General features: G+C 52.4%; 3 protein-coding genes across 3 annotated transcripts; 2 read left to right on the top strand and 1 right to left on the bottom strand.

Moving 5' to 3' along the window:
- Nucleotides 1-5942: 5942 nt before the first annotated feature.
- V8C40DRAFT_239717 (uncharacterized protein) lies at nt 5943-8040 on the top strand. Its single transcript, XM_083214675.1, has 2 exons — nt 5943-6126; nt 6208-8040. Exon 2 carries the CDS (start codon nt 6231-6233, stop codon nt 7752-7754), a length of 1524 nt encoding a protein of 507 aa, XP_083075769.1. The 5' UTR covers nt 5943-6126; nt 6208-6230; the 3' UTR covers nt 7755-8040.
- A 235-nt stretch (nt 8041-8275) lies between these two features.
- V8C40DRAFT_239714 (mitochondrial carrier domain-containing protein) lies at nt 8276-10555 on the top strand. The gene is made up of 3 exons (XM_083214674.1): nt 8276-8894; nt 8959-9709; nt 9770-10555. Exons 1-3 carry the CDS (start codon nt 8689-8691, stop codon nt 9980-9982), a joined length of 1170 nt encoding a protein of 389 aa, XP_083075768.1. The 5' UTR covers nt 8276-8688; the 3' UTR covers nt 9983-10555.
- A 2242-nt stretch (nt 10556-12797) lies between these two features.
- Nucleotides 12798-14899, bottom strand: V8C40DRAFT_180147 (uncharacterized protein). Its single transcript, XM_083211717.1, has one exon. It carries the CDS (start codon nt 14795-14797, stop codon nt 12887-12889), a length of 1911 nt encoding a protein of 636 aa, XP_083075767.1. The 5' UTR covers nt 14798-14899; the 3' UTR covers nt 12798-12886.

The raw sequence follows: 14899 nt of genomic DNA, 5'->3' as shown, positions 1-14899 counted from the left end.
AAGGCCCTTCAGTTTGTGTGCATGGCAAGGTTAGGTACTTACTGGATTGACCAGTTACCTGCACATGCCCGTTCCGTGCAGCAGCAACAACACCGACAACAAGGATGCAATTTTGATGGGAACCTGTACCAATACATGGAGCCATTCCCCTCTTGTCTCTCTGTTCCTTCTCGGCAGCAAAAGGGCATCTGATAGGTACGGGCGGAGCTGTATGTGCATATCACAGGGCACTTATATATAACACGTCCGTACCTGGTACTTGTTCGATTATAAGCATCACCGAGACATGAAGCAGCTCACGTCAAGGATAGATCCCCGGTGCCCGCCCAACATACCACCTGGTAGCATCGTATTAGTAGTAGTTACTGCACCAGGCGGTCCACTTTGGTTCGGCCGGGCCTGTTCCCTTTCTGCTCCTCAGTGCTTCTGAGGTGCAGCCGGTCTGAGGATCGAGAGCAAGCCGGTCGAAACACGTAGCATCGGCTAGGTATTATTAGCAGTCGCCTACAGTAGGTGAAGCACGAGTGATGCAAGCAGCGGTAATAGGAAGTTGCTCAATTTACTCTGCATTGAAAGTAGGTGCCGCCAGCTAGCCAGTGTGTGCCTTGTACTGGCATGGAATCGGGCGGCAAGCACTCCGTCTGTACAAAGTTCTCCGAGGAGCCTAGTTGATTGACATTCGACAAGGAGCGGTAACCAATGATTGATGCAAAATCTTTCTCGTCGGTAAACGATGGGTTGTCGCATTAAAGGTGGTTATCTTCCGATAAAGTTGTTGCAGAAAGGCTTCCGGAGGACCAGCATCTGCTCCGTTCCAGTTAGTTCCACGCCGGTTGTGCATGCTCTCATCGTTGCTTGGCCTACATCGACATGGGATCTTGGTTTGCCACCTACTCAGAGTGGAAGTGATGTGTGTGCGTATGCGTGCGTCGTAGCAGAGGTTTGGAGAAATGGGAGTATTGCGAGGACTCGTCCCGTATCTATGAGTCCCAAGGTAGGTAGTAGATGCTTCGTAACTTGCACTGTTCCCTTGTGACTGATCCATCATATGTAAGAACCTTGGTGGTCCATCGCGCCCCATGCCGGAATGTGGGAGACTTGCCATTGCTACCTCATGGTGTTGTGGCGTGATTCAGAATCGAGCTCCTGCAGCTAGATAATCCCAATATGCTGAGATGTGTGTGGCCAGCTCCTACTCCTACCAGGTGGTACAATAGCCTTGAAAGTGTACTCGGACTCGTAGGTAGGTAGAAATCGCTGGCAGTCAACGGCATCAGAATGCATGTATTGTCCTGCAGCTGGGTGCCATTAGCATGAGTGACAAAGCAGATTGACAAAATAAACCACCTGGGCATCCATGATGAGATCCTTGTAAAGCCACGGATGACTGAGCTAGAGATCAATGGAGGTCGTATTACTGCAGCATCTACTGCATTTGGTAACAGCTTAGGTTATTAGTAGCCCTGGAGGTTTATGTGCTTCATATTAGTACTACTAGCACCTGTAGGCAGGCTGTAGCCTTAAGCGCTCCAGGGCGGTATACGGCAAGTTTCGCACTTTCTTCCCCCGCTAAGACATTCAGCCAAGAGATGTTAAGAAAGGAATATTGAAGCAAAAAGGGGGTTTCCTTTCCGCCCTTTCTCATGGATTCCTTGCTAAGCCGGAGCTTACGCCAGACGTCGGTTGACAAGCTGCAGAAGCCGCGGCCGCACAACCTTCCTTCTCCGTCAGAGCCGCATCCCGGCCTACCAGGTAATAGTACCTACTAAGGTACGCTGGGAAGCTACCAGGCATGTCGAGACAAGGTAAGGCAAGAACGAGCACAGGACAGCAAAAAGCTTGGACCAGCAAATGTATTTAGGCCTGAGGATGTAGAAACTCAACTGAACTTGTGCCGCTGCTTGCATCACCACCGTAGTCGTGCAGTTATCAGAAGCAACAAGCAAATCATATGCCTGCCATTCGTCCGCCGTCGTTCCTCGCCTGCATTTACTCTCTCCATCTTCTACGAAGGATCCTTTCTGTGGCAGCAAAGAAGCGGCAGCCCATAGTTACTCGTACATACGAGTACATATCAGGTCGGTCCATGGATTCCGGTCTCCTCTCCATGCCCAGAAGCGAGCCTTCGGAATTTCCTCTGCTGCAGCGGTGCGGAACCCAACGATCTGCGGAGTACAGGTGGCGGATCAGATTGGGCGACGAGAATCCAGCGATACGGCTGGCATCCGAGCAAGATGGAGAGGGCGTGTGCCAGAGAGCATCTTTCATCAACGGGGATTCCAGGCGAGGAGGAGAAAGGAACAGAGCAGAAGAAGAGGAAGAAGACAGAGAGAGGGGGGGGAGGGGTACGAATACGCTGTGGTGAACCCCGGGAGGCGGCTTGGAGCCTCTCCAACAAGGGCTGGATGAGAAAAACGGCAGATGGGAGACTGAGCCGGGAGAGATGCTGAGACCGGGATGGAGTCGATATGCAGCCGGTTCGCTGGCTATCGGCAGTGCAGCGGCCAATCGATGTCTGTCCGTTGTTGGGCTCTTGACTTGGGCTCCCTGTCTGCTCACACACTCGACTTGACACGCGGTTTGCTTGCTTCTGATGCATGACAATTGCACCCAGTGGGCAGATATGCATACACCATCACGACGCATTTGCATTGGCAGTCAATTGTTACGAGTTCTTTGCACCGGACGGTCTACGAGGACTGGTAAGGCATATGTGGGTAGGCTTACGACACGGTGTTGACGGTATACCAACCAGCTGCTGCTCGTATGGAGCGTCCCTTTGCATTCACGGACGGCTATGGGATGGTGTCTCTTCGGGCTTTCTGCCAGTTGTCGGCCTCCAACTCGGCCCTCGAGATGTTACACAAGGACGAACTAAGGTCCTATGGCTGCCTAGGCGAAGCTGCCCGCTGCTGCCACACGGCGTCGACTCCTTGCCACTGCATTGCATACGGTAGTAGGCGATACCAACAGGAAAAAACAAAAAAACACGCACACCTCACCATCAAACACACCTCGACTCTCACTCACACACGCACATACACACCTTGGTTTTGGGTCGTAATAGCTTCGACTCAGATCTCTGGTGTGCACTAGGTCTAGTGCTTGTACCAACCAAATGCATTGCTCTTACATTAGCACTGTCGTCGTCAACTGCGGGCCTGGCCGTGCTTTGACCTGGTCGACCTGAACCTGAGCTACTAGCTAGTCTCACAGCTAGCACGCCGAGCTGTCCTGGGTATTTGGTTTCAATCTCTGCTGCTGGCGTTAGCTCGTTGAGGGTCTCGCTGACTTGCAGGCAGGGAACAGGATTGCCGTAACGCGCCCACTTTGCGGAAATCTACTGGAACTCTGGGGGCACAGCAGGGCCGCCCGGTCCGCTTGACGATCACTCCTCGCCATGCTCTAGCCGGCACTTAACGTTAAGGCTTGGGTTACCTTGGCTGTCCGGAGCTCGAGGTCGATAGCGGAGCAGCAGTTGCTCCGTTCCTTGCTGCTTGGGTACGAGCACATGCTGCGAGCAAACAAGAACTCGATCGCTGGTTGGTGGCGTTTGGCGTCACAATGGTCCAGCGCCGCCTACGGAGCTGCTACCAGGTATCTACAAGGAACATTAAGAGAATATGTGACGAGTTGCGCGCAATGCACCCCCTATTATTTATGCCTTGGCGCATGCGGCAGAGCGTGAGAAGCCCGGCCGGTGCTCCACGGCTGTTTGTGTCTTTGGTTCATTTCTTACATATGACTTCTCCTAGGGACCAGACACACACACCAGCTAAAAGAAAGAGAAGAGAAAAAAAAAAAGGGCAAAATGAAAGAGAGAAAAAAAAAATCGCCGAAGGGCAGACAAGGAGGCAAGCGATCACACAGTAAGCGAGTACGGATTCTCTCTACAAATCGATAGAGCACAAGCACGAGTAAGGATGTCCCCTTGTTGATGCGCGCATCCGGTAAAACGCCTACATGACAGCGGTGTTGTGCCAATGGTACTCGCTTGTCTTGGACACGGAACAGGGCTGTCTGGCTGCAGGGCTCAATCTCTCTGGTCTCGCCGCTGATTTGGGGTTTCTGGCTAATACCTATGCCATTCGACCATGACAAATTCAAACCCATGCTGTGTCTCTCATCTGTCCAGGCATTGCTCATTGCTTGTCTCTGACACAAGCAACCAAGGACCTCGACGGCTTGGGACGGCTTGGGTCTGCCTGTGCCTAAACGGAACATCAACCGGCCAATGCCCAGGTTGGTCGCTTCTCGCTCTCAAGAATCGTTCGCCTCTCCATTAGCCCCATGCTGGATACCGACAAGCACCTCGACCTCCATCTTCGTCCGAGCTGCTGTCCTCTCCAATCGAAGCCCACCCCTGCCCGGTCCTTCAAGACCCTGTCAATCGAGCTGCTACACCACGCACTATCCACGCCGCTGCCCTGCCGCGCCCTACTTTTTGCCATGTCTTGCCTTTTGCCATGCTCTAGCCATCGCGATGAGACAGGTCATTATCCCCCCCTTTCACCCCCTTCCCCTCTCCTCTTCTTTCCGCCCGGGAAGTTTTTTTTTCCTTCATGGCCTTCCCGCCTTTCCGCTACTGATTACGGAGGATTGTTTCTTTCTTCTGACACCAAAGACAACAAGGAGGAGGGCGTTGCTGGCGCTCCGTTCTCATGGTCTGAACGATGGCATCAGCATCACGAGTTTGATCAAACAGCCATCGAGGGTGGATTTTCGGAACGCTTCCTTCCCCGCCCATCTTCTCTTGTTCTAATCTGCATCAATGTCAATGCAATGCGTTGTGCGTCTCTCGCCTCCCATCTTCTTCTCTTGGCCATCCTGCAAGCCACATTGACCCTCTCCCTTGCTCGACATTGTTATCCTCTTTGTGGTTAATGCCACCCCCCTTGCTTCCGCCTGCTTGTACTTGGACCCTTTTGTCGAAACATACATGTACATGCTCGTACATGCTGCACTACGTGCTTCACACTTGTACACATCTTGCTCAGGCACCTGCTAGCATGGTATCACGCTTGTACTCCATACAAGTTTACCGACCTGCAGACCGGTCTGTACTAGATGATGCACACCTCTAGCTAGCCACTACACGCACTTCAGGCCGAACTCTTGTACGCACACATAACTTGTATATGCCTGCATGTAAGGTGTACCTGTGCAGTACAGACGATACACCGGGCATGGAATCCTTCCTGTTGAAGCTATTCCTAGCTTGAGTATACTACTGCGACCGCTACCTCTGGCCATTGTTCGTGATACGAATGAGCACCAAAAGCAGCCCGTCCTATTTCTTTCTTTATTTTTCTTGACGGACGCCCCCTCCCCTAGCTGCCGCCCGTCGATAGACCCACAGTCATCTGGGCGAGCGGGCAATGCCATCCGACAAAAGCTGCTGCCACGCTGCATATGATGGTCGTCTACCTTGTCAAGGATTTATTCCATTTTTCTTTCCTACAATAACCCAGACCATTCCGCCCTCCCCCTTCTCGATTTGCCCATCCCATTCTTGTTTGATCCATTGGCCGTACCAAGGCGCATACGGCGTTCTGTTTGAAGGGACCTTTGCTTTGTTCCCTGGGTTTCTTTACCCATCACCCCTTACACGAACGCAAGGCGATCACGCAGGTCTTTATTACTTTTTGCTTTTTGCTTTGATTATTCTCTCCCTGCTTGTCGGTCGACTTTTCTTTGCCCCAGATCTCCGCTCTCTCCGCCATCCCGTAGCCGCTCTCCGCCAAGCCCCGAGGCAGTGATGGCCACCATGGCATATGCTCCGGAGCATGAACCCCACAAACGGAAACGAGACGTCGAGGATACCGGTAGCCACCCCGCTCACCATCGTCAGCCGAGCATTTACGAACCCGGCCGCATGCAGCCATCGCCTTCTCTGGCTTCAAGTATGTTGTCCTTCCTCTTATTTGTCTTTACAGCACCACCTTGTTGCTCCAGCTGCCTACCTCTAGCTTAAATGTTGAGAACGGTTTCATTGTTAACATGACCTAGTGGCCCCTGAGTCCATCGTCAACTTTGTGACAAGGCCCGATGCCCCGCTGCTGTCCTTCTTGCCAGGCGATGTCGACACCTTTAACGATATCATCTACCTCATTGGCGACTATGAAAGTAGGTTTGCATAAGCGGGCCATGGCTCCTTCGTCGTTCCATAAAAAGGTGAAGATGTAATGCTGACTCGATTGAATGTAGGCGTTTTGGACCGGAAGGAAAGCATGGCAGCGAATCTCGGGGCCAAACTGACGGGTCCCCGGTTCCTCCGCGGTCTCGAAAGGTTCTTTGAAGGCCCAATCAAAATCCTTTCGGCGAATCCTTATCATCAGATCACCTGGCTGGAGATTGTCACATTTGCCAAAATGAATCCAGAAGCCTTCACGGTCATCCCACAGCCCAATGGTTCACGATGTTGTCGCTTCGTCTATAACGGAATAACGGCTGAGATTATAGAGGATGATTGGCGCCTGATATCTTCTGGAGCACTGGATAGATTCCCGTTGGAACACACCTTTGAAGAGGACGAGGCGGCTGAGCTGGCGACGCTCGAAATCCTCGAGCAAAGAGCCTCATATCTGCACAGAAAGGCGGACGAGCTTGCGGCCAGAGCTCGCATCCTCCACCAAAGGCTTGAGCTCCGTACCCGTGATGTCGCCCGACGGCAGCAGTTTCTTGAAGTTGGTGCCAGTTCCAGCTCGGCCTCCGGCTCCAGCTCAGGCTCCAGCTCCAGCGCCGGCCCCAGCTCCAGCTTTCACGCCATCAACCACCCACCGCGCCCCGTCATTACGAATCCTAGCGGCGGGCAGTACGATATTCATTCAGACCTTCTCCACCAGTTCACCATAGCCGCGATGCAGAACAGCCCACCTCAGGGTCCGCCTCCGGGTTACCAGGCACAGCCCGGATCACCCAATGGCGCGCCTGTTGCCGGCCAAGGCCCGCTGGCCCCGCCGGCCTTGGAAGCACCGCCGTATCACCCGCCCCCGGCAAATGTCTATGCGGCGGTCGAGACGGCAGCCCCCGCTCCGGCCCCAGTACCGGCCCCGGCCCCAGTTGCGGCGCCAGCTCTGACTGCGGCCTCCAACTCGAGATCGATTGCGAACCTAGCACTCAGCCAAGTGGTACTTCCTGGTGACCCCGCTACGGAGGTGCACCGGCCCCTTGTACTGCAAAAGACAGACACACTCAACAAGGGGGATATTATTTTCCCCCCTTGCGACCGATGCCGTCGCCTTCGTCTGCAATGTGTCAAGCACTTGACGGCCTGTCGGGGCTGCACTAAGAAACACGCGAGGTGCAACTGGAGGAATGTCACTGACGACGAAGCCGCAGCTGTAAAGGAGGAGCTACAGGCGATACATAACGAAGCCCAGAAGGCAGCGACTGCGGCCGCATCAGCAAAGAAGGCTGGAAAGGCACCAGCGTCAGCGCCGCAGCCCGAGGCAGGGAGCAGCTCTCGGCCAGGCAGCGGCTCTGGGGCGGGCAGCAGTATGGATCAGGTCCACATGCCCGTACCGGGTCCATCAGCAGCGCCGGCACCGATGCTGGCACCGCCGCTGGCACCGGCTCCCGCTGCCGAGCTGCCGCGGAGGCTGCTGCCCACCACTCGGCTCACCAGGATCGAGCCGGCTCCCCCTACCGTGCCTAGGAACCCTCCACGGACGGGGCAGCTCGCTGCCATTTTGTCTCCCCCCGACTATGAGCCTCGGCCGTTTGGATCGCTACCACCGCTAGCCCCACGATGAAAGACGGCGGTGAAGAATGGTTGGCTACGGCTTGATAATACGTACGGTTAGTACAATAGTGACTACTAGTTTGCTTTTTATGGGATTTGATTGGGAAAAAGTTTGCCACATTTTGACGGATTGGGATGGATATCGGGATGCGCATATGCTGGGATTATGAATAGGACTGGGTCTGGGTAGACGACCTTTGGCGAGCCAATGAGAATATGACAATCTTTTATCTTTATGCCTTTATCAAGTTACCTCTATCTATCTAATAAAACCAATAAAACATCCTCTAAGTGGCCTAGAGATTCCTTAGAGAGTACTATGGATCAATGAACACCCAAGTACAGGACAGATGGCGAGGAACGAAAGCAACAAAGCAAGCAAGGTACAACCAGTACGTACCGCTTGGGCTGGCCACTTGGGGTAACTTCGGCGCTCGCTTTAGCTGCAGGGCGCCACTTCGGCTCGTTGCTGAGCTAAAACAAAACAAAAAAACATGACAGGACAAGAAGGTTAAAAAAAAAAAAAAAAAGCCGGAGCCGCAGAAAAAGTCAAGAGGCAATAAACGCATCATTCTTCGGCTTTAGATTCACTGTTGCCTCATTCCCCCCCTCTCATTCACGAAGCTTTTGCCCACAATCACCGTTAATCCTCGTTTTACTCTTTCTTTCTCCCTTTTCGATACGCTCTGGGCGAATGACTATTTCTACCGCTTCGTTACGCTTTCTCCTCCGTCCACCCAACTTTTGCCGCAATCTTTAATGAACCCCACCGCGGTATATCGAGGTTAACCGACTCTTTTTTTTTTTTTGCGCATCGCCGATTTTGACTTTCCCTGCCGAATCAAAGCTTTGATAAGGAGGCAAAGCAAAGAATTGAATCGAGCCGAATCGAAAAGAGAAGAGAAACCACCCTTAAGCGAAACCAAAAAATCACTTTCCTGGCCATGGCGCAGCAGGGGCCTGCGGCTGTTGCTCCGTATCTGCCAGGGCGAGACGATGGACGGCCGTTCCAGCACTCGCACGCTTCGGCTGAGCATGCGGCGCTGGTGCAGTCGAGAGAGACGGGCGATGTGTTGCCGGATGACAGTCCTAGAGGGCAGGTCAAGGCTTTGCCGTTTGCGAAATCATGGGTGCATTTCATGGCCGGAGGGTATGTTTGTTTTGTTGTTCCTCCGTGCTCGGGTCTGTGAAGGATTCTAACGTTTGGGTTCTAGAGTTGGCGGCATGACGGCCGCAGCAGTTACGGCGCCGCTCGATGTCCTCAAGACGAGGCTACAGTCCGACTTTTACCAGGCGCAGATTCGCGCATCCAGAGAGGCGCAGGCGCAAGCTCTGCAGAGACTGAACCCTGTGCGCAGCGCAATGCACCACTTGTCTGAAACGCTGCAGATCCTGGGCTCGGTGTACAGGACGGAGGGGCCGCGCGCATTGTTCAAGGGCCTGGGACCAAACCTGGTGGGCGTCATTCCCGCCAGGAGCATCAACTTTTACGTGTACGGGAACGGCAAGAGGCTCATGGCCGACTACTGGAACAGGGGCGAGGAGGCTCCATGGGTGCATCTCCTGGCCGGTGTCACGGCGGGCGTGGCGACGAGCACTGCGACGAATCCGATTTGGATGGTCAAGACGAGGCTGCAGCTGGATAAGAACGTCTCTGAGCGTAGTGGCGGAGCGACGCAGAGGCTGTATCGCAACAGCTGGGACTGCGTCAAGCAAGTTGTACGCGACGAGGGTGTTAGGGGGCTGTACAAGGGAATGAGCGCGAGCTACCTGGGTGTGGTCGAGTCGACGATGCAGTGGATGCTGTACGAGCAACTCAAGGCCTATCTCGCCCGAAGAGAATCTGCGATACAGGCCAGCGGCAGAGCAAAGAACTGGTGGGATAAGACGGTGGATGTCTTTGGCAATGGCGGAGCTGCTGGAGGTGCAAAGCTGGTTGCTGCCGTCATTGCCTATCCCCACGAGGTGAGTTTTTCTTTGTTCAAGTTTAAGGAGGAGAAAGTAAACTGATCATATCCTACCAAGGTTGCGCGAACTCGTCTGCGACAGGCTCCCATGGGAGACGGCAAGCTCAAGTACACCGGCCTGATTCAGTGCTTCAAGCTCGTCTGGAAGGAAGAGGGCCTCATGGGTCTCTACGGCGGCCTGACACCTCACCTCATGCGCACGGTTCCCAGCGCGGCAATGATGTTTGCCATGTACGAGGTCATCTTGCGCTTCTTCCACACGCCGGCCTAAGGTCTGGTTCTGGTGGTTGATGAAAAATGGCGAGGACGGTGGGAATGTACGATAGCACAACCGAAAAAAAAAACCGAAAGAGGATATCGAGGGGACACACACGATACGCACACGCACATACGATCCAAAAAGCGGCAGATACTTGTCATTTACACATATACTGTACATTATGCCTACTTCAAAACGGGAAACAAGAGACGATAGAGGTGGTACAGCCCGGGGGAAATCTGGGTTAAATCCAAGGCGTTTTGGGGGGCAAGGAATTGGCTTCCATTTTACATGACCAAGGCACGAACGAACGGCAAGGGAACAAACAAGCTATAAGTTTGAAAAAAGGGAAAAGGAAAAAAAAAAACATAAGCAAGAGGAAAGAAACACTCCACTGGGAAATAGGAGGCATTAAGGGGATGGACTCTACTCTTTGCGATACCTCAAAATGTTATATGGCGATGGCATTGATGCTGTGCTCTATAATACTAGGTATTTGTATCTAGGTGGTGGCTATTAGTTATAGCAAGCAGTAGCAGCTTAAATCGCCAATGAGGTTCAATACAATACATATTACAGCATCAATCACAGCATCTATCTGTTATACTTACACTCGTTACTTCGTATTCGCAACTCTCGGCTTCGAGTTTGAAGCCGTATTTGTCCATGGCCATGCCCATGCCCATGCACGAAGCAACAGCTGTTAACGATGCCATTCCCTAGGTAAGTAAACTACTAGGTAGCTGCACGTTCTATTTTCTTGAAATCGAGTGTAACCCCGAATATTATGATTGTATTTTAAGGCAACAGTGAAGTGTTGATGGCCATGGTCAAAAGAAACTGGCAGGAGCAGCCATGTTGGAGCTTGTATAACCTGCAGCTCGTTGCTCCCCTCACATCAACTCCCAATAACTTGGCAAAACAACATCAGCAACCCCATTGTATATTCTCTTCTTCTTCTTCTCCTTATAATTGATACAATTTGATACGCACTCATATCGACGACTAGCACAAATCAAGAATCACCATGGATAATGGTAGTGAGCAGCATATCAGGCTCGTCCCTCAGTGCGGCATCTGCGGAGACCACATCGGGGCCCATGAGATGGCCGTGGCTCGTACGCCTCTTCTCTTAAGCCTACCTTCAGGCTCGTCTTCGACCTCTTTTTCAAGATGCTCACCGTAACCAACGTCTTTCTCTTCTAGTCTATCGGCGTCAGAACAATCTAGATTCATATTGCCTCTCACTTCCGTTCTGGGGTACGAACGAGTTATCATCATTTATGAGCATCACGGGGCTACAACACAAAACTAGAGACGCTTGGCACTCCATTTGACATTCGAAAAAAAAAAAAAAAACTATATAATAATAGCAGTAAGAAACGACAGAAACGAAGAATACCCCTCCCAAACAAAGCTGAGCAGACCAAACCACAAGCAAGTTTCCCAATGATAGCCACGTTTGTCGTATCGCGCCGTTGAAAATGTTTTTGTTTTTCCCACGTCCAATGAGCAAAATGTTTTCAAAAGTCCAACAAAAAAAAAAACCCCTCCCTTCCTCTCGGTCTCTATGACTCTCAACCGTGCCCTCCTCGTAAAAAGCCATGGGAGAGACAGCCAAAAAAAGACGAGGAACTCCTTACAGAAAAAGGAAAAAAAAGAAAAGAAAGGTTTGCTCCTGTTTCTCCAACTTTGATACTCCGTTATCCATGCCCATCAAGATCAGCAGCCCATCCCAATCATGCAAACATTATAAAGAAAGAGAGAAAACACACGCGAGCACACACATACACACAGACAGATAAACACCACCAGTGCTGGAAGAAAAAGCAAACGCACAAAATCCCTTCATGACCATGCAACAAATTGTGTCCATTGTCCGTTGTCCATTCGTCCGGGGAGCAAAAGCAGCTGAAACAACCCACCATAAGAGCATAGGTAACAACAACTCCTGTTTGATAGACCGGTTTTATAATAAATAAAAGTGGTATGAAGCATTTGCATGCCGTGGACGTTTCTATGAAGACGCTGGGGGTTAAAATGGCCGCAATAAGCAGCAGGCCATCAACGGGATTGGGTACCCCGAGAAGAAAAGAAGCAGTATAGAAAAAGCAGACAGGGGTAATAATGACATAGGGAACATGGAAATATCGAACTTGAAGCCATCGCAGTAAAATGTTTTTCCCAAATTCCAAATCCAAACACTCAGCGCTGATGAAAAAAGAAGAAGAAGAATTAAGCAAACGAGTATTAAAGATAACAGCCATGCCGTATTTTTTTGCACCTTTTCTCTGTCTCCGGTTTTTTTTTTTCTTTGGCCAAAAAAAGAAGGGGGAATCAAAAACAAGAGTACAAAAAATCGTTTTTTGTAATCCATTTCCCAGAACGAAGCGAATTCGAAAGAAAGAAAGAAGAGAGGAGAAAAGCAGTGGACAAGCAAGACAAGAGAATTTCCCGTCCGTATCCTTCGAGCATATTAGGAAAAGAAAAGATGTAAGGGGGAATCAATCAGAGAAGAAAAAGGGGGGAAAAGTCAAAAAGGTATCAATCCCAAATGAAGCCAACGCCGTTGTCCGCTCCTTCTCTTGTCCCATCTCTCTATCTGAAGATGAGAAAAAAGCCGTAGTTGATAGGGGACGCGATGCGACCAAAAGAGCCCAGATGGTATATGGTAAAATAAAGAAAAAAAGGAATTTCTCGTTGCGCCCCTCTCTGTCCGTAAACCCTGATGCTAGTTGAACTTTATCGTTGTATCCAAATGATGCCCCTGTGCCTTGGAGAAACCCGAAAATAAAAGAGAGAAACAAGAAGAACAAGATGATTGAGAAGAAAAAAAAGGAAAGAAAATAGGGAGGGGTAGAATTCGAAACCAATGGGGGAACAGGCGTTGCTGTTGTTGTTGCTGGTATCCCTGCATTAAGCAAAGGGAGTATGAGGCTTCGCCATGTTGATGCCGTTCTTATAAAATGGTCCTCTTTGGAAATTGGAGCCAGCACTAGAGCCATTGATAGGTGTCCCAGAGTTGCTGCCGCGGCTGTTGGGGGTATACGAGTTATAGGCCCGGTTGCCAAAGTTGGTCGGTTTAGGCAGGCCAGGGGGAGGGCCACTGGCCGCCGTAAAGCCGTTGGCTGTGGACGGGGCCATTCCGTTGACAGGAGGAATGCTTCCATGAGAAGTCTGCGAGGGAGTGGAGCGAACACCAAGAGGGTTCTTGGAGAAGCTCAGGCGAATGCCACCCTTGACGCTGTTGTGCAAACACCATCCATACAGCTGGCTCAGTGCCTTGGTGGCATGGCCGATGTCTTCAAACTCGACAAAGCACATGGGGCCGTTCTGCTTGGTTCTGAAGCACAACCTCTTGTAACCCCGCACGGGGGAGAACAAGGCCTTGAGCTCCTCCTCGGACGTGTCGATGGGCAGATTGCCAACGTAGAGGGTATTGCAGGGCGGGTTTTGATCTGCAGGGTTGACGGGAGGAAAGTTGGGCTTTCCATACGGCGACTGCTGCTGCTGCTGCTGCTGCTGCTGCTGCTTATCCTGCTTGTCTTGCTGGGGTTGCGATCGTGGCTGCTGCTGCTGCTGCTGCTGCTGCTTGTTATGCTGCGGCAGCGACTGCTGTTGTGGATTTTGCTGCGACAGTTGAGAAAGTTGATGACGCTGCTGCTGCTGCTGCTGTTGTTGTTGCTGTTGCAGCTGTTGTCCAAGGCTCATATAGTTGCCGTTGCCGTTGCCGTTGCCGTTAGCGATAGCCAGAGCCCCAAGGTACGACGGCGGCATTGGCAAGGTGGTGGAAGAGGCGCCCGAGTTGAGAGCTAGGTTTGCCATTGCTTGGCTGATGGGGTCTTGAGGAGTAGTGCCTCTCCGCTGAGTAGGGGTGGCCTTACCTGCGTAGGCAAATGAATCCCTAAGGAGCTCCCTATCGTCATCATCGCCAAGCTCATCATTAATGAGGTGCTTGCCTAGTCGTCCTGACGCCTCGTTGGCGAGGTGGTTGCCAATAGGTGAATGTGCGTTGAAGAGGCTCTTGTAGTGGCTGCCGGCTTTTGTGTCCGGAGCAGCAAGGTCCTGATGAGGAGGAGCAGCTGGGAAGAAGCGACCAGCTTTCGATGTCGGCGACATGGCGTCACGCGGCGGAAAGCCGTTGCCGATAGGAGCCGGCTGTGGACGATAGACTGGCGCCGTAAAGGCATCCGCGCTGGCATGGGGTGCTCCGTTTGGCATGGCGAATGGCGCACTAACGGGCGATCCGTAGTTTGGCGAGGACAAGATGCTAACACTCAGCTTGGCGCGACCGTCCATGTTGGCGCGGCCGTCGAGCATGTTTCGGGCTTCAGTCGCGCCACGCATACTCCGAAAGTGCAGCAGAGCCGAGCGGTAGTAGGCGCCCTCGTAGCTGTCGGGGCCCATAAGCTCGATGCTGACGAGCTCTTGAGAGAAGACGAGCATGAGACGCACGTCGGCTTCGGAGGTTGTGGCCGGCAGGCATCGGATCAGCACACGCACCGGCGCCGGGGGAACGGGCGACTCATAGTCAAAGTAGGACGCGCCCACGTCGCTGGGGTGAGGAGGGGACTGGGCATGGTAAAAAGGGATCCTCTGCGGCGGTGACATCTGAGTTGCGAAAGATGCGCCGCGGGACGACGGCCCAGGAAAAGAAGAATGAGGTGCAGCATAGTTCAGCTCGGCGCCTCGGTCATAGTCGATTGGGTTGGGCATTTCATCGAGAGGCGACGGAGACCAGATGCCCTGGTGAGGCACCCAGGTGGCCGTGGAAGGCGGCAGTATTGTCATTGGCGCCGACTGTTTCCTGCTGTGGTCGCCGTTCATAACCAATAGCGCGCGGTGACGATGGGCGACGGGCGACGGGCGACGACGATCAGGTACCGATAACGAAAGAGGCTTGTAACAGCGAGCAATGAATGACGAGGC

The sequence above is a fragment of the Trichoderma camerunense genome, assembly GCF_050948025.1.
Source record: "Trichoderma camerunense strain CBS 138272 chromosome Unknown V8C40scaffold_5, whole genome shotgun sequence".
NCBI lineage: Eukaryota > Fungi > Ascomycota > Sordariomycetes > Hypocreales > Hypocreaceae > Trichoderma > Trichoderma camerunense.
This window is presented reverse-complemented; position numbering and strand designations above follow the sequence as displayed.